Source organism: Xiphophorus maculatus, chromosome 6 (assembly GCF_002775205.1).
Source record: "Xiphophorus maculatus strain JP 163 A chromosome 6, X_maculatus-5.0-male, whole genome shotgun sequence".
NCBI lineage: Eukaryota > Metazoa > Chordata > Actinopteri > Cyprinodontiformes > Poeciliidae > Xiphophorus > Xiphophorus maculatus.
Window position 1 is genome coordinate 7,939,778 of NC_036448.1, and position 19,028 is coordinate 7,958,805.

The window sequence follows — 19,028 nt, forward strand, 5'->3', positions numbered from 1 at the left end:
TGTCGGGGTGTCAGGTAAAATAGGGCTAAAGATAAAGCCACATATATATGACTTTTTATAGGGTTTTTATAGGATGTTATTTTGTTAGCTTACCTCAAACATGCACTGAAATGTGTTGTTCCAACAGGACAAAATATGAATATGTTTGCAGGGCACTGTTTTTATCATTCCCTTAGTGAGCTACTTGATTCATAATACTCCCTCCTGACTAGAGTTTGCAGCCAGCAATTTGAAGACTGGTCTTCGCACAGCTGTGCATAAATAAGAACATGGCAGCCTTCAAGTTCACTCTTCCTCTGTTTACATTACTGCCACCGACTTGCTCAGAACTCCTGGATAAAAGCTGCTTGTCCGCATGTAGATAAGCCAGCGCTTAGGTGTTTCTAAGAGGGTTATTGCACTATGTAACATTTATGATGACAGTACCAAAGTCTAAGGGCAACATTTTGGCTCAGACTCTAAGCCGACGTCTTTTGTCAGGTGTATTACTACTGAACAGAGAGGCTTGTCAGGATACAAACCTTTTATTTTCTTTTTTGGACTTAACAGGCTGTTACCTGGTGTAGTGCTGCTCAGCAGGTGCAACGCCAGCTTTTATAAACTCATTACCACACAACCAGTGTTTGTGCAGAGGGATCAAATGACTTGCCTTGGTTAAACACACGTAACACACACCTTTCAGCAAATGGCGTGTGAGCCAACCTCACACCATCTGAGTGAATTATTAAAAAAAAAAAAAAAACAGCTTTATTAGATCATCTTTATGTTAATGCGTGTGTGGCTCATGTAGGTTTACATACACTGTGATGAAGTGTTCACCTGAGCATATGGCGTGCTGAACGGGCACCATATGGGTGTGTGTGTGTGTGTGTGTGTGTGTGTGTGTGTGTGTGGAGAGACAAAGAGGGATTTAAACGGGCTTATCTGAGGACACGAAGGATGTGAATGCTACACCCCTGGTTGCGATGAGGCCTGGCAGTGCAGGAGATCAGGTGACCGCATGGAGGGAATTAAAAGCTCCTCATTGTCAGGAGGATCGTCATTGTCTGGGAAAAGGCTGATGGACGTCCAAACGCTTGGGCTCACTTATGCACATAGGGAGCAGGAAACAAGTGCTCGTCTGCAAAAACACATGCCAGACATGTGACTGTTTAATACATTGTGGTCGTGCCGTCGGTAACACAGCACGATCAAGTCTCCATCAGATCACAAAACACTGATTCATCCACGACAGTATTGATGGAGCACTGAGTCTGGGCAGCCACATTAAAGAACTCTGAATCTGAGAGTTTCTGGCCAAATTGTCACAGTCTCTGCTGCCACCTGCTGTACAACAGCGGAAACACTCATTTCAGAGGACCCTCTACTACCATCCGCACTTTATTCCAGTTTTTAAACCGTTTTTATCTTTTGGTGAAGCTTCAACAACTGTGGACATTACATTTTCTAAACATTAGTTGCTTGACATTTTGATATCCATAAGTTCAAGAACTCACCCTTGGATTTAAACTTGCCAGCCTCTTTGGTTAGGTTCCCCCGCTAGTATGGAGTTGGACCCCATTTTGCCTCCAGAACAGCCTTAATTCTCCATGGAACAGATGCAAATATTCCTCCAAGATTTTGATCCACATGGACGGGACAGCATCTGTTCATCTGTGACGCAAACATCTTATTCCACCATGTTCTCAAGGTCTTCGATCCAACTGGGATATCTTGACTGCGGAAGTCATCTCAATATCAGGGTTTCTGTGGGCTTCACCGACTCATATTTAAGACATTTTAAGACCATTATGAATTAAATTTAAGACCTGTATTGTGACAGAAAAATACAAAAGAAATTGTTGTAAAATAAACTAGCCAGCTACCCTAGCTATCAAGGGTATATTAGCAGCTAGTTACTGGTTCCCACAACTGCCCGAAGTCACAGAACGCAATGAAGATGTGTGTGTGTGTGTGTGTGTGTGTGTGTGTGAGCGACTCAAACTTTAGCCTGACAGAAAAGTCCTGCGAGAAAAAAAACAAACATAGAATATACGAGATTAAAAGGTTCTGCCACGACAAAATGTAAGACCTGTGATTAACGTATCTAAGGCTAACTTGTATTATTTTTTTATGTATGTAAGACAATTCAAGGCCTTAATTTAACAATACATGAATTTAAGACGTTTTAAAGGTTTGTGGACACTGACCCAGAATACAGTGAGCTCATAGTTAAAAAAAATAAATAAATCAAGTTGAGGCGATTTAAGTTTTTTGGCAAGGTGCGTTGTACTGTTGGAAGGAGCCACCAGAAGGTGGCAAACTGTGGGCAGAAAGGGATGGACGTTGATCAGCAATAATACTGAGAGTGAGTTAAATATTTTATCTTACTGTTACCCAAATACTTAGTAACTGAATGTGTGCCAAAAAGATCCTCTAAACCATTACACTACCAGTATGATCCGTTTTAGCGGCACCGTTTAAAAGGTGCTGCAAAAATCGGGTCTCAACTGACGAGCGAATGGTTTTCCAAGGAGTTGTTGCCAAATTTAAGCATCTATCAAGAGGAATAGAAGACCTGATTTTGGTAAGTTATTCTTTTCTCATTTGACCCTCTTTCCCCGTGCCAATCAAGCAAGTTACTGTGCCAGCAAACTGGCTACATAGATAATTCATGTCATATTGGTCCAGGGGAAGATGAGACCCAACAATGCGGATGACTTGAAGGCAGCAATCAAAGCATCCTGGGTTTCCACTACATCTCAGCAGAACCACGGGCTAATTGCCTCCATACCAGTTGTATAAGGCATAACCATCTAAATAAGTGTTTGAAATAGTTATGTAATAAACATGTGTCAGTTTCGCTTTCTGAAATGAGTGAGAAAAAAAATCCCACTGAACTATATAATATTGCAATTCTTTAGATGTACTCGTTTGTCAAGCTTTGTTTTAAAAACTTTTTTTTGGAAATATCTTTTTTGGCCAACAAAAAAAAATTGTTCTGCACTCATTTTGTCTTTTTAATTCTTACATTTGATTTATCTATATATATATATATTTTTTTTAAATGTGATTTTAGTGGCACTCTTGTAGTTCCATATTTTCCGCTTTGTAGCATACAGCATTTATTTGTAGATGTGGATCTCTGTAATCCGGTAAGACTTGAAAACAAGCGAAAACTTAACAAGTTGGACATTTCACGCACTGCTTCCTTCTATTAATTCAATTTTATTTATTCTGATTCATAGAAGCATTTTTAGAAAATATAATTATTTTCCAGCAATTGAAATCAAATTAAAACCACCCGCAGGCTGATTTAAATACTCTTGAAGAGATGGGAGAGAGCTAAGTTCATGGTAACAAGTTTCTCAATCAACATCAGCATACACCAAAGAAAAAAAAAAAAAAACAAACAGAAAGAAATAAAAAGCATACTCGAACACAGTTATCAAATATTCTATTATCATAAATTAAATCCTGATTGTGAACTAATAGCGGTACCACAATGGTTAGTGCATTTGATCTACATCTCATTAAAATAAATACAGTACAAACTCACTTTTAGTAATCACAGATTGTCAGTAAAAGGTGGGGGAAGGCGATGAGGAAACATCTTTTAACATTAAATGCATAAATGCATAAAACTCCCGTGAGCTTACTGGAGAACAAAACTACTGCGCGCGTGTGTGACAGAATCTTCTCATTACACGAGAGAAACCATAACGAGTGCAAGCAGTTAAAAAGAAGGTTTACAGAACATGCACTTTCAGCAACAGATTGATGAAATGGCGAAGAATCCCCTTGATGAATCCGTTTTTCAGTTCAAGTCCGTGGGAGTGGGGTGTTAAAAGCTCGTCTCACTCCAGTTCTCCGTTCTCCAGTCTCTCCTTCCCAGCAGCGTCCTCTCCGTCCCCAGGTAATGTCATAATGCGTCTCCGTTACCACCTTCGTAACCTGCAGGAGAAAATGGAATGCGAGATGGAATGAAAGCTAGACTTATTGAATTGTATTGTTAAGGGATCAAATTATAGGCAACACAGAAAGGGTTCTGTTACAAAAGCAGAAGTGGAAAAGCAAAAGGTTCTAACAGTTTAAAGTAACAGTATGCCCAGACGTCTGGGCTTAAGGTTTTGATTTCGTGGTGCTTCACATCCCAATCTGGTGAAAGGTTACCAACTCCTGCTAATGAAGTGCTTTCTTTCCCAAGGACTCACATTTAATGGGATGCATGACCATGACAATAAATAAAATGTTAATTTTTTATTGCTCTGTTGAAAGTCTTTCCTCGGACAATGACAGTCTGACATTTAGAAACCTTGAGCTCGAGCCAAAATCGGCTTCCCATGCTTCCTTCCTTCCTTCCAAAGCTTCTTAATTAAAGGACAGTTTTCTTTTGCGACGTCTTTGTGAGCAATTTTCCGCCTCCAGTAATGCCTTTAGCAAGTGACATGCAGGTCGATTAGGTTGCAATCGACTGGCTCGCCCATAATAAACACTATCCTCTCGTTAACACTGATGTCATGTGTGTATAAAGTGTAATGCTGTCTAAGCCTAAACATGATGTTGCACTGGAGTTTAAATCAGAGGGAATTAAGCAGATTTTGTAAAAACTAAAATAAAAAAATCAAGCCCTGTTATATACATGAGGTAAATGTGTGGCTTCTCATGGGCTCCCATTTTGTGTAGTTGATGCATACTGGGATTAATGTTGGACACTATACAGCGCTATAATGCAGAAAAAAAAAGAGTAATTGCTCCATGTCACATTTTTACCCTCCAACTGACTTTCTTTGGATGAAAACTCAATGTTCTATTCATGGTCTTTGATTGCGTTAAGTCCAAATACTTAAAGCCGATTAAGTAGCTAGGCTGCTCCATGTTGGGCTACTCCAAGCATTTGACATGCTGAGGTGAGAGAATCTTCATAAATGCAGACGGAGTGTAGGCATAGCAAAATATGTAAGGTGATTTAGTGGGTTATTGCTGCAAAATTTACAAAATATCGCATGATATTTGTGGTTTTTTCACTTTGCGAGGTCACAGTTCATAATTTTGTGATCTGAAACTTATATGACAACCTGACATATAAATTTGTATCAACCTATTTATGCTAAAGCAGCACATGGAGACATAATACTAGATTCAAGATGCTGATTTCTGATCACCGACTTTGTAAAGATGAATCTCTAGGTTAGATTTTAGCCAATCCTGACGTCTGTTCAAGAATGAGCAAAAAAAAAAAAGAAGTGCCCAGTATCAGCAATAAAAACAAAAACAAACAAACATTAGAAACATCCCAAAGTTAGAGTTGTGTTTCTGATGACTGAACATTGACAAACTTGCAAAAACTAAAATCCTCCAGGTTATGGGACATCATAACTCAAAAAGTAAAAAAAAACAACAAAAAAAACAAACACCATATTTAATTTACAACTTTACAAGACACATTGAGGGACATTAACGTTTCTTCGTGTTTAAAGAGATCCATTCAAATGAAAAAACAACAACAACAACAAAAACTGAATAAAACTAGCTGTGTCTAATTGGATGTTTTAAAAGACTGTGCTAGTTAATTTTTCTGTTGTTTGATGTGACGATAGAGTAGCTTCCATACGCCTCTCTGTGATTATGAATTATTTATATGGGGATCAGAGGTGACGTCACACTGTGTGTGTGTGTGTAAGAGAAAGGGCTCTGCTTGTGTGACACCGCTCTGCAGGTGAAAGAGGATTTTACGACTACTTTAAAACAAGTACAAAAGAATTAGAGTTAAAATAGAAAGTCTCTTGAATCAGCAGTTAGCATGCTGAGTTAGCATATGCTACTAAAGTGAGTATTTCCTGTCGACCGTTACAAGACAATTAGACTACTGAAAGATGGTCATCTTCTCCCAACCCAGCAGGTTGGATTCACCTAAATGGTAAAACAAAGCAACATCACTTTTATACTTTTATACATTCGACTTCCTGAAGAGAAAAAAAAAGTAGCAGCCAGGAAAACTTGGTGCTTCATCCGCCTTCATTACTAAATGCTTCAATGGAGCTAAAAATAACTAACTTTAAATCTTCCTCCCTCAGTAGCAACTTCCACACCAAAGAGTGTTGTTGTTTGAGTGACCTGCTGACAAGTTTCCAGATTGGATAAAAGATTGGGTTTTAAGTAAGAGAGTAAAATCAACAGTGTCTGAAGGCAGGCCGATTTCTTAGTGGCTCTCTATAAAGGAGCCTTTTCCCATCCATCGACATCACTCAAAATGTTTTTATTCTGGGTTTGTTTTCTTGAAAGAAAATGTCAAAAAGCTAATTTTCCACCTTTCTATCAATCCCGAGTATGATCTGTTGTTTGACATTTTTAGGCTTGCATATCAAAGACTGGCTTTCTTTGCTCTTGCTTTCAGTGAGCACTTAACATTTTAGACGTTTAGATAACCTAAATGACAAGTCTGGGACAAACGGCGATGGTCTCCCTTTGTTTCTTCAAGTGTCTGCGGGAATTTCAATTTAAAATTCCAAGCATTCGGAGACGAAGCCGCTTTCATCAAGTCGGCTGTCTTCAGAGGAAAACCTAATGGTGACTTTTTTTTTTCTCACTAGGCAGACGTTGTGTCAAGTATTGATCTGCAACGGGAGAAATTGAGACCTCAGTGTAATAACTGAAGCAAATGATACAACTGCAACTGCGCTGAATCCCTGATATGACGGATCACAGAGGGGGATCAGACCTTTTATACTTGAGATAATTAGCTCTTATACTACAAAGTCAAGGATGCGCAACCTCACTGTGTTGAAGATTTCTGTAGCAGAATTTTAAGATGCACCGCTCTGGATTACAAGGGTAATTGGCAGTGGGTTTTGCCTCGTCATTAGCATTCTTTCAGTTCCAGCAACCCTGAGGTCGACTTCTTCAGCACCGCGCTGCTTAGAGTGGAAAATGATAATGAATCAGCTGAACTCGTCTGGCAATTATCACAATAACAGAACCAAGGAAAAGAATTAAGCATGAGAAATAAAAGGGCGGAAATGAGGAAGCTGTCGTCTGTTTTTTCGCCGAAGGCTGCCAACGGAAGTGAGACATGCCTGGAAATTAGCCAGATTATCCCTTTAAATGATATTCTGTGGTCTCTTGCTTTGATCAATCATTTATAAAGCGACTGTACAGCCTTGCTTTTAATGTGTAGGGTACGACTCGTGCGTGAGGGGCTTGATAAAAGCGAGGTTGAGCAAAAACAGCAAACATTGAAAAGTGAAAAAAAAAAAAAAAGATTGGGTGGAGGGTAAGTAGTGGTCATACCACATGCATCAGAAAGGGAATGGAGCAGATACATACACCCAGTCCCAGCAGAGAAGTCCAAGGATCTGTTTCTGTGCTTTTTCACAGCGAATCTGCGATCTAAGGACCTCTCTGGATCATAGGGTATGTCCCGTTCCATGCCTGAGAGGGGAAATGTCAGGAGACATACACAAAGTGGAGTGTGGGGATTAAAGTAAAGAAAAGGACGAAATAAATGGTGGAAGCGATAAGATGTCAGCACAGTCTAAAGGGTTGGAAAAAACCAAAAATAACAGACCCATGCTGAGTTCATTAGGTATAGAAATGAAAGTTTAAAAAAAAGGCATGACGATATTGTTTTGAACAAATGTAGAGAGAGATGCATTTATACTCCAGCATGCACTCTACAGCACAAAGGAGCGCCACAGCAGGGGGCCTGAAACAGACCATGTCAGAGGAGCAGTACCTATGTCAAATGAGTTGGACTTCCTGGTGTGATGGGATGTTTTGGGGAATCCATTATGATCTGCTTCCTCATCTGCGGGCGTATACGGAGGGGGGATCATCATCATTATTCACCACATTCTGCCCAAATGGTTTACTACCTTCATTTAAGAACAGGATTTATCTGTACGAGTAGAAATGAAGCTGTTCAATCAGAAAAATCTGACTTCTGCTGATTGGGATAAGGAGAATGTCTGAAAATCTTCAATAATAATAACAATATCAAGTACAGATGAAGTAAGAATAGACATTCAAAAATCCATTCGAATCACCTCAATTAAATATGAGGACATTTAACGGTGATCATTTTTCAAAAACACTTAATTTGATACACAGAAACTGCTCTTAGCTTCTGTGGATTTAAAAATATATATATATTCTAGGATGTAGTAACAAAATAAACAGTAAGGTGTATACAGCGGCCAATATCTAATTTTAAAACCAGTCAAACTAAAAAGAGTTTTAGTTTGAAAAACAATGAGTGCTGTTGTAATGACAGAGTCGGGTTATGGCTGTGTCTAAATTGTTCACTCCTTAATGAGGATTATTAGGGGACCCTTTTCCAAAAACGATATTAAAGCTGTCAAATCTAGACAATAAACATGTTCTAAGGTACTATATAATTTACAAAGTAAAAAGGAAGGAGAAGTGCAGTGACTCAATCAATGTAAGAAGTTACAATTTTTTTTCCAGTATTCAACCTATTTAACAAAGTCCAGTCTGAGTCACAGACCACGGGGCTAAGGTCTTGGGGAGCTGTTGTTCTGCACCATATAGGTACATCCCTGGTCCAACATATCTGATTTAGAATATTTAGACATGTTTTGAAGACACATCTAAAGTTGCGGGACGCCGGGCCTTGAGGACCTGAAGTTTGAGACCTCTGGTTTGGAGACTAAGTTTAGTCTGAAATCTGAGATTTGAGTCTCGATCTCTGGCTACGACCATGTGACGGCATTTTAATACTACCGTGGCTGATGATGGTGGGATCGGCATTCTCTAAGCCAGGCTTCACAGAGACCGTAGGGCTCCTCGCTTCGCTGCTCACGCTGTCTTCAGACGCTGTCCGAGCCGGAGGCGAACTCTTCTGGTCGTCGTTCTGTTCTTCAAGACTCGCGGGAGTTTTCGGTGAAGTCTTGGTCTTTTCCGGAGAGGTCTTGTCTCTCTGGAGGTCTACGCTGGGCTAGGAGCAGAGGATAACACGTGTTTATTCCATTTTTCATGTCTATTGGCCTGCAGCAGAAAAAAAAAATCCTATTTATTTACCACATACCTTTTTGGGAATAAGAGGACGCTGTCCCTCTGGTCCTCGCCCTCTCTGCTTCTCTTCCTGCAGTCTCTCGCTCTGCTCTTCTCCCTCTGGCATTCCTGCCTCTTCTGGTAACAAAACCACAGGAAACTCCATCAACTCCATGATCAATCAAAACTTTGTTTCTGATTCAAAACCAAAAGCCCTGAAGCAGAAACTCTGAGAGAAAGCAAGGGTTCCGAGACGTGAGCCATGGCTGAAGAAAAGAAACGCTGAAGTAAAAACAAGCCACCTGTAACTATAGATCAGAATGTTGCTCCATTTTCAAAAGACAAACAAGTTATTCCATCCACAAAAGCCAAATATTTGTGTATTTCTGTTGCTTATTAATAATTACATTTTGCTATTTGGCATTCCAATATGCAGTGGAGGTTGCAGCCAACACACCGCCAATAGTCCTCGACTATGACTCTGTAAATCTGGAGAACATCATCATGTCGGAATCATTAAATCACTTCATTGCACTCCAACACATTTTTACTCTATCTAGCTACCAGCTCGTTCATTTAAAAAATTTTCAAACAATTCTGACGAGGCACAGTTCCCAGATGAAGCCCCTACGTTTAGACCTGACAGCTTTTCTTCGTGGCTATGCTTTAGGTAAATCGCATTGTCTAAGAAGGTTGTTCTGCAGGTCAAAGTTCGCATTTCAACCAGTTTGGAACTGTGAAGTATGCAGAGCCTTGAATCCTTTGAACCCTTTGCATCCACATGATTCAAATTTGAATCACTTCAAACGAACCAAGGTTTTTAGGCGGACCAGAGTTTGCTTTTTTTTTTTTTAGTTTGCATCAGAGTTTGATTGTGCATTCACACCTCCCCAAACAACCTGGACTTTCTAGGTAAACAAACAAGAGTTAAATTAAAGCGTACTAAGCAGGGTTATTGTGAATGCAGCCTTAACGTGTAAAGCTGTAATTGCAGTTAAAATGATTCCAGAAAAGGAAGGCTTAGTACAAATGGATAATACATTTGTATTTACTTTTTTGACTTTTTTTTCTTTTTTACCATAAATACGTCACAATCACACCCTTTCTTGTGGGCATCTATCAGAAATCACACTTTTGCAACACACTGCATAACCACAGAGGCTGTCCCGTCTCCAACAATGTGTCTGCTGACAGATCAAACTCTACTTACTGTAGAAGTTGCAGTACCTGAACTGTCCTGCAGATGTCTCTGCCTTATCACAGCCAGATTGGGCTTGGTGCTGTGCGGAGGCGGCTCCGGCCTGGCGCTGCCAACGCCGCTGCTCTGGACGTCTTCTCCCGCCTCGGTCCGCGACTCCGTCAGTGGGACGATCCTCTCCTGCCTGGCCGTCTCCATCTGCCTGTCCGTCTGGTGTTTGGAGGACGCCACATGTCCATTACTCCACGGATCTGTCAGGGCGTCCGAGATGGCGTTTGATCCGTCAGCGCTGTGCGGCGACGACTCTTTGATGTCGCAGGTGCTGCTGCTGTCGGAGTCCTCTATTTCCGCCCCAATGCAGCTGTACACCATGCTGACCAGATCTGTGGACTGCAGCACAGGGGAAGGCCGCACGCAGAATCCCAATTAGTCAGAATCAGATAAACGTTTGCATTGTTCACACCCGCAACTCCTGGAAAGATTTTGTTGACAACAAACCGAATACCTATTATGATTCAAAATATCTAATTATTGAAAGATTTCGCCATTAAGAGTCGGAGCAGACCTTTTGGTTCTGCAAGAGTGTGCAGCAGAGATTTAAAATAAGCCTTAATGTCTATGTTTCACACAAGCAGCTGCACAAATCCAGGACATAAAAACGCTGGGAATAGTAGGTGGTGGGCACAGCAGGCAGCTCTGCTCTGTCATCACATGGGACCACAGAGGTGGGAACAGGATGCTCTAAAGCGAACTTTAAAGCCTAGCTTTTATTGTTCTTTATATTCCTTCTTTAATCATGCAATAATCTTCAACGCACCAACTATTCTTGAAATCTGATTGGCCACCCTAGCTTAGCCTGTTCATATCCATCTACATCAGTAGATGACAGAATTGCTCCTTTTTTACAACCGCCATTAATTATTTTGTTGTTGTTGATTATTTCAAGTTTATATTTTTAAAAAAGGACATTACATATCAATTAACGTTTACATGTTATACATGAGATTATAGCCAAATGGCCAATTTCCATCTCTAGTTCCATTGGTAAGTTGATGTACTGTATATGGCAGAAGCAGCCTCAGAATACTACACAAAAATACACTCTTCATAAAGAATAAAAGGGAGTAATTAAACAGTTATTTGCAATTTGTAGTTTATAAGGGTTCGATAAGTTTGACTTTAAGTTGATAAGTTGAATAGAGTTAGCATAGCGGTGCTAAAAACAGAGTTGTATACAGAAAAGCAGCCTCAGACTACCGTACAAAAAAACCTCTTTACTAACGAGAACATTTAGTTGTTAAACAGTTATTTGCAATTTGTAATCTACAATGGTTCAATAACTGCAACTTTAAGTTGATGATTTAGCTAGAGTTAGCATAACGTTCAAAAAAGTTTTTTTTTAAACAGTTATTTGCAATTTTTTGTCGTCTATAAGGGTTCAATAACTTTAACTTTAAGTTGATAAGTTGAATAGAGTTAGCAAAGCGGCGCTATAAATTTTGTTGTATACAGTGAAGCTATCCTTAGCTAAACAGGCTAATTGTGTGACCTGAAAAATTAGCTTGTGCCCTAATCCACTTTTTTTTTGTTTTTTTTCCCATTTTTTTCTCCGAAGAGTTTTTGCGGCGCTAGTGGCTCGTATTTTTTCTACAGTAGGCAGACAGGAAGGAGGGTGAGGAGAGGGGGGAAGACATGCGGCAAAGGTCGTAGGGACCGGGAGTCGAACCTACGACGTCCGCGTCGAGGACTAAGGCCTCCAAACGTGGGGCGCACTAACCCCCTGCGTCACCACAGCACGCCCCATAATCCACGTTTTTGGCGTGCTAAACTGAGCCATATCTTTTGGGTAAATAAATAGTTTTGTTTTCCCAGTTTTGCAGGACAATTAGATGAAATTGCAATTTTTGTGTGCCACCCTTCTCCAGTTTGTGCCCCTGTAGAAGGGGCACAAAGTGTAGAAAAAAAAAATCTAGACACGTCTGAGTGTAACTGTTGAAAGAACTAAGATAATAACAACAAAGGTCATATCATTCTTTTTAATGCTGCTACCTGCTGTTGCACAGAATAATTTGTTGTTAAAACTGAGCTCACAGACCCTCTTTCAAGGATGCCCGGCTAATCAAAAGCAGACAGCGTGTCGACAGCTGCTGGCTCCCAGCGACGATCCGGTACACTGTACCTGTCTTTGGATGGAGCAGGGGGGGCTGGCGGCCCTGAGTCCGTGAGCAGGTACGCCCTGAGCTGGCAGAGGTGAGGACAGGGTCCCGTTTGCTCCCGGAACGGCGCTCTCTGACCTCCCGGTGTCTTTAGGATGCTGAATCATGGAGTAGACGTTCTCTGAGGCGCACCTGGAAACACACCAGGCCTTAGCGGTAACCTGACAGCTGAAGTAAAAATATGTTGGTCAGCACACTGGCTCTGATGCAGCTAACGATTAGCCTAGTGATCGACTTTTATGTAGATCATTTTGACAATTAATCAATTAATCTATTAAACGGATAAAACAATTTCCACTTAAGTTCATTTTACACAATACTAGAAACGCAAATAATAATTTGGTTTACTTTATAAATAAGAAAATAAACATTTTATTGCCTAAAATGCAGCAACAGTAATACTATTGTGTATAATTGATCATTTGTAGCAAAGCGTGAATCTGCAGCTAAAAGTAAACTTCCAGCATCAACATGTGAAAAGCGCAGCCCTTTTTTCTCGACTCTGCATAAATACAGTGTATGACTGACCTGCCGACTATTTCTTGATTAAATTAATAATAGCTGTAAAGCAATAAGTTCTTAACAGGCTTTATTTTTGACCAAAATTTGGACCAGGTGAAGCTAAAACTACCATTTAAGGAATTCCAGGAAGAACATATTTACAGACATGAGGATTGTCATCTTGAAATGAAAAATGTAAATGTAACAGTTTTGGCTCAACATTGCTCTGAGGGTGCTAATATTTCAGCAAATGGCACATTTTAGAGTCTGAATAATCCAGTTAGCGATTAATCTACCACTAAATTAGTTGATTATTATTTCATTAATCAATAAATCATAATTATTCGGTTTAATTGTTTCAGCCCTGCCTGACTTGTTTTCAGATTGCCTTACACCTTTGCAGTTTAAATAATCTAGTAAAATTTGTTTATTTTATTTTTTTAATCAGTTTATAGTATTTGACAGAATAAACACTGTTTAAGTCAGAAGGTTAAAAACCATCATAGTTAGAAGGAAGGTTAATGTTTTGGGCTTTTAGTGATTCACAAACTTTTTTTAATATATTAGGGTCCACCGGTCATATAATAATAATAATAATAATAATAATAATAATAATAATAATAATAATAATAATAATAATAATAATAATAATAATAATAATAATAATAATAATAATAATAATCTATTCTTTTTGAATCAATATTTGGCTAAACAACTTTGAACTTATTGTGAATTTTCTCTGTTGTCCAGCATATATGAGGCTTTGAAGTTTACAATAGTCATTCCTCAAGCTTGATATCCATCAAAATCTAGCTCTATTGTTTGGTTGGTTGGTTGATCTTCGTCATGTTTGACCTCTGATCTTTGTCCCAGTTCTACCCACCATCACAACAGATACAAGAAGTATGACGACCTTCATTCCGTAAAAACCTTCACAAAAGTTGTTGCAAGAAACATATATATATATATATATATATATATATATATATATATATATATATATATATATATATATATATATATATATATATATATAAAAAGCCATCGTGAAAATGAAGAGAAGACTGAGCGAAAGCAGCAATAAACATCCCGTCTACCAATTTATTATCCGACATTAAACAACATCACCTGTTTTCGAAGAGACAAATTAATAAGGGCTGGCCTTCAAGTGAGCGAACCTCTTTAATTCTCCCTCTGATTAGCTCGAAGGTTTATGTAATGTGTTTTCACTTCTCAATAGAAGTGCTGTTCACCGGCAGAGCTAACGGCGTGACCGATATTCTGAGCAGACATGTGAGCAGAAAAACAAACCGGAGCCTTCATCCAGTGTCACCTTTTCCTTCTTTGATCAGTGACATAGTTTAATAAGCGAGCTCCTACTGAGTGCTGCCCTCAGCTCTCTTCTCAGAGAGGGTAACGATAAGTAGAAAAAAGAAAAAAAAATTGTTTGCCGGCTCGTACTTTCTCCGTTTGGCAACACGCCGTAGTTTTAAAAAGTCGAGGAGTAAATAAGACCTGTCTGAATGTACAGAGAGCCGTAAATTCAGAGCAAAAACAGCTGAAGACAAGGAAAACATTTCCCTCTGCTGAAATATTTATGAATAGTAAGCGTCGCGAATGCATACAGCTGGCTTCCTTTAGCAGCCATCACAATCCGCAGGTTATTCGGCGCGCTTAAACGTCCCTCTGGTCGCCTGCTCCGACGCGGCTTACTCACTCAGACTCCTGGTTGGAGAAGGTGGAGTTGCGGTTCTTGCGGAAGCCGGAGAAAATCGACAGTACGCTGCGCCTCTTCTTTCTCCTGAGTGATTGGGCCTGATTGAGGGATGACAGCTGACTGAAGGAAAAGGGATATAAATAAAAGACAGAATAAGTGTGAATGCGGGAGAGAAGATTGGAAGAGTGAAGTTAGATGGAGTGTTTTTTTTGGGAGGGGAAGTTGCAATGATAAAACCTGTGAGGACAAAATAAGTATTCAGACAACGCAGTCATAAATTTTTATGTATTTTCTCAAAATTTTATGTGCAAGATAACTATGTGCCATAGTAAAACATGGCGGTGGCAGGGTAATGCTGTTGGAAAGTTACTTTCAGGAGGAAGAGGAAATCTGTTTTGTTTAAACTAAACAAAATGTAAACATGAAGAAAATCAGTAAAAAAGAAAATTGTTTAAAAAGTTGCAAAGGATTTGAGACTATGTGGAGGAGGTTCATCACCCTGAGGCAAAATGGAGTGACCTAGTTAAAGTTTATGCCTAAATCGAACTGAAACCCTGCAGCAACACTTTAAAATACGTTCTTTGGAGAAATTCTCCATCTGATAGTTTGAGCTGTTTTTCAGTTGCTTTTTTTTTTTTTAAATTTACAAACCATGGTTCATTTTCTTCACCACTTTGCTCTAAAAAAAAATACATTCAAGTTTTTCTTTTTGTTGTAGCACTGCAAAACATGGAAAGGTACGTAGTGTTTCCGAGATTTCTGTTGATTGTGAAACTGCAATCAATAGTTGTCTTTTTTAATCAATTATACAAGCAAAACAAAAGATAACAAAAACTCCCTGAAAAAAACCATTTTTTATGAAAGGATATCAGGACTGTAGAGAGCATGAACTGATTATAAATGTAATATCAACATAGGAGTGTTTGACACTCTAATGAGTTTCACAGATTTTGAATGAAAGGTTTATAAAAGGATTATGTTGCACACAAATGTATTATTACTGGATCAGGAAAAAAGTTTTTGCTGAAGTTTTTGCGTGAGGGACGAATGGAGTCGACTGTGCCTCCAATCTAAATGCTTCCATGTGTAAATACTCAAATCAAATCAAACAGACTAAATGTGACAGATATTGAAGACATTTGGTTATTTTGGTAAAAAATAAATCAATAAATAAAGACCCAGTTCTTGCAAATCGTAGACATTTGCTGCCGGAGCTGGACGAGCCAGAGCGAGCAGCTTTCCGTCTACAAGCCGCGATTAAGGCGACCGCCATTTTTCTGGAAGTTCTCAGTCTGGCGTGTTTCAGATCCGCCGTTGCTCCAGTGCGTCTGATTTAAAGTGACGGACCATTAAACAGCCGCCAGCGATCTCGATGACCTGCTGAGGGATTAATTTAATCAATTAAATCGTCTGTGATGGAGCAGAAAAACATCTAAAACACGCAGGAAGGCGGGTGCAGAGGACCAGGTCTGGTGAAGACATCCAGCTCTGCGGAACGGGGATGCACTGCGACACTAATTTCCTTCTCAGTCATTTCGTGAAAGTTGCCGGCTTAGAAATATATAGTTTTGTGATTTATTCACCAACTATTGAGCAGATTGTTAAAGGACCAGGAACGTTCAGGAATATGGTGGCGATATCGACATCGATCTCATTCTGCTGATGAAAAATACTCCATGTGAGGTCTGATGTAAAACAGAAGATGTGAAACTGTGGAAAACAACATCATGTCCCGTTTTAAGAGCAGTTGAAGATAAATGATTGGCCTTTTTTTCTATCCCAGGAGATTTTAAGCAAAATTCTAGCGGGTTCTGCTTAAAAAAAAAAAAACTGAAATAGGATGGTTATTGTGTAATCTATCTGAATAATAATCCAAAACCTATGATCAAAACCAAACTTTTTCACCAAATCCAAAATTTACTTCTTTCATGGCAATCATAGTCCATAAACAAAAGTTTAAAAAAAAAAAAAAAAACAAAAGAAAAACTGTGGGGTGAGGTGAAGAGAAAAGACCATCCCTACTTTAAAGATGACTCTCTCTGTATATTTTAGCCTTTGACAATATTAGAAAAAGTCTAAGCACCAGTTTTAAGTGTGAAGTTTAAGCAGCAGGGTTACCAACAGCTGTGGTTTGTAAACAAGCAAAGAAAAAATAAATCTCAGTGTTTATTTTTTTCTTTTAGCGAGAAAATCCATTCAAAAGTTTGGATTTCTATCTTAAGACATGCTAGCAAATCTGCTACACACACAGCTAATGAGTTAGCTTGTTCTCCTCATGCAACATGTATTTGAGTGTCCAGCTAAAGAAATCTGAAAACTCTTGTCTTTTTTTATCATTTTGACCTGGGAAGTAATGATCTTTTCTTTTAAAGCATAAAAGACCGTCCTTAAGAGATGCTCTGTAGAGCTAGGCTGTAAAACTGAATAGCAATCTGTTGATTCTCCCCTAAAGCAATGACCTTCACGTAGATGTAATCACCACTAGTTTGATCGATTAGCTGGAAATTCACGCTTGCAGTGAATCAACAACAAGTTTTGCGGCCACGGCTGGATTCACAGACTTAACGGTTTGAACTGCGGCCGCGCGTCTCTTTGGTCTGGCGTGCCACAACTCGACCTTTCAATTTAATATCTGGAGCTAGCTGCCGCGCCTCTGGTATGGCGTCACTTTGCCACAAATGGAGGCAAAGTCACATTTTTACTATGTAAAAATTAGTTGCACATTTCCCAGTGTGGAGTTTCAGAACAGCAAATAATAATATAAAATAAAAAAACCATAGTTATATACATAAAGATTTGGGTTTTTACAATAAAAGACAAACATTTTAGTCTGTATTTCCTTGAATTTGCACATAGATCTGTTACCTGTAGCTCAGAAGATGGCATTATTAAAGTTGGGCCGACATATTGGGACAGACAAAAGGACGAGAGTCTATATGAGATTAGGGCTGCATCTAACTATTATTTTATTAATCGATTATTCCGATGATTAATTAATTAATCAAATTTTAAAATTGTCACTCTACAGATTTTTAATTTAAACACTGCACAAAAACAATAATACAGCACTGTGTTTGCGATCATTTGTAGCAAAGATTGCATCTGCAGTATTTTGCTCTTTCAGCAAATGTCCTTTCATAGAGTCTTGATATTCAAGTTAACAATTAATCAATTACTAAATCAGTTGAAGATTATCTCAATCATCAATTAATCACTATTAATACAATTAATTGTTCCTGTTCTATAAGAAATTCTTTACTTCCAAAAACTGCTTCAAATCTCTGACCCACCGACATCCCCAAAAAAAACATTTGCATTCTTGTTCTGTGATGCTTTCAGCACAACCTCTTTCACTCGATGCTTATTTTTGTTCATTAATTCTCCTCTTCAGGAGCTAAAATTAATACTCTCTGTGGGTTTAAGTGCGGAGAGTAAGTGTGTTGTTGTTTTGGCAGTGGGTGTGTTGGGTCATTACCTTGCACCACAATGAAATATCTGCTGGTTTTGTTGCATTTTTCTTTCAACAGGCAAATAACAATTTTCTTTAACATTCCAAGATTGTTTTTCTTCTATAAAGATCATTGAACCTGTTCCAGAAGAAGACGCGCCAGCTCAAACCATGATATTTCACAGGAAAGATTATATGTTTGCAGGAATGAGCAGATAGTTTTCTTTTTCTTTAATTTTTTTTAGAGGTTTTTCTCTTAGCTTCTTGTACTAATTATTGACTGGTTTTCCTATTCCTCTAGCTAATAATGTTTTGCATCCTCTGGTATATCCTCCACAATTTTGCCCATGGAATGTTCTTGTGACTCACTCCTGCCCTCTGCAGGTTGGCAATGATATCACTAACGGTAGTTTTAGGGGATTTCTTAAAAGCTCTCGCAATGTCTCTGCTGTCAGCTGCTAAATTTGCTCCTCGGTCGAACAGTTTGACAGATATTCCAAAACGGTTGTTCTGCTTTTCTTTTATCTTTTTTTCAGTGTTTGTATAAAAAGCTCTGATTGATTTTCCATCTTCACGATTGCTCGACTTTCATCCATAGGCAGCTGTCTGCTTTTTAATGTTAGTTACACCTGTTATTATGAAAGACGTCTTCAGCGCCACGACCTGACAGAGTGTAATTTCAGCAATGTATCTCAGAGACATATTGCAGTACTTTTGCCCTTGAACCGTTACAAATGATGCCATCTTTTTTTTTTTTTAGTTGTCTAGATGTATAAAGCTTGAAAAAAACGTCTCGTATGCTTTGATTTCAAATCTAAATGTTTGCAGTCTACAGGATAAAAACTGAAAACCCAGCCTCAGCGTTCCTCTGCATGTGAAAGGGGGAAATGCAAGAAGTTCTTAAAAAGCTACGCATACACAGAGCAGTAAATGATTCGTCTTTCTATTGCAAATTGA

General features: G+C 38.9%; 1 protein-coding gene across 4 annotated transcripts in view; it reads right to left on the reverse strand.

The window, feature by feature from the left end:
* Positions 1-3,219: 3,219 nt before the first annotated feature.
* The window catches only part of LOC102236275 (capping protein, Arp2/3 and myosin-I linker protein 3-like), a 115,308-nt gene continuing 99,499 nt past the window's right edge, over positions 3,220-19,028 (reverse strand). For 2 of the 4 annotated variants that reach the window (XM_023335788.1, XM_023335787.1), the window contains exons 33-39: positions 14,624-14,743; positions 12,369-12,537; positions 10,219-10,579; positions 9,026-9,129; positions 8,722-8,935; positions 7,715-7,786; positions 3,220-3,933 (exon numbers count right to left, since the gene is read on the reverse strand). In XM_023335788.1, the coding sequence (XP_023191556.1) occupies positions 3,902-3,933; positions 7,715-7,786; positions 8,722-8,935; positions 9,026-9,129; positions 10,219-10,579; positions 12,369-12,537; positions 14,624-14,743 (1,072 nt within the window). In that variant the 3' untranslated portion in view covers positions 3,220-3,901. The other 2 variants (XM_023335791.1, XM_023335789.1) reach the window with 2 other exon arrangements.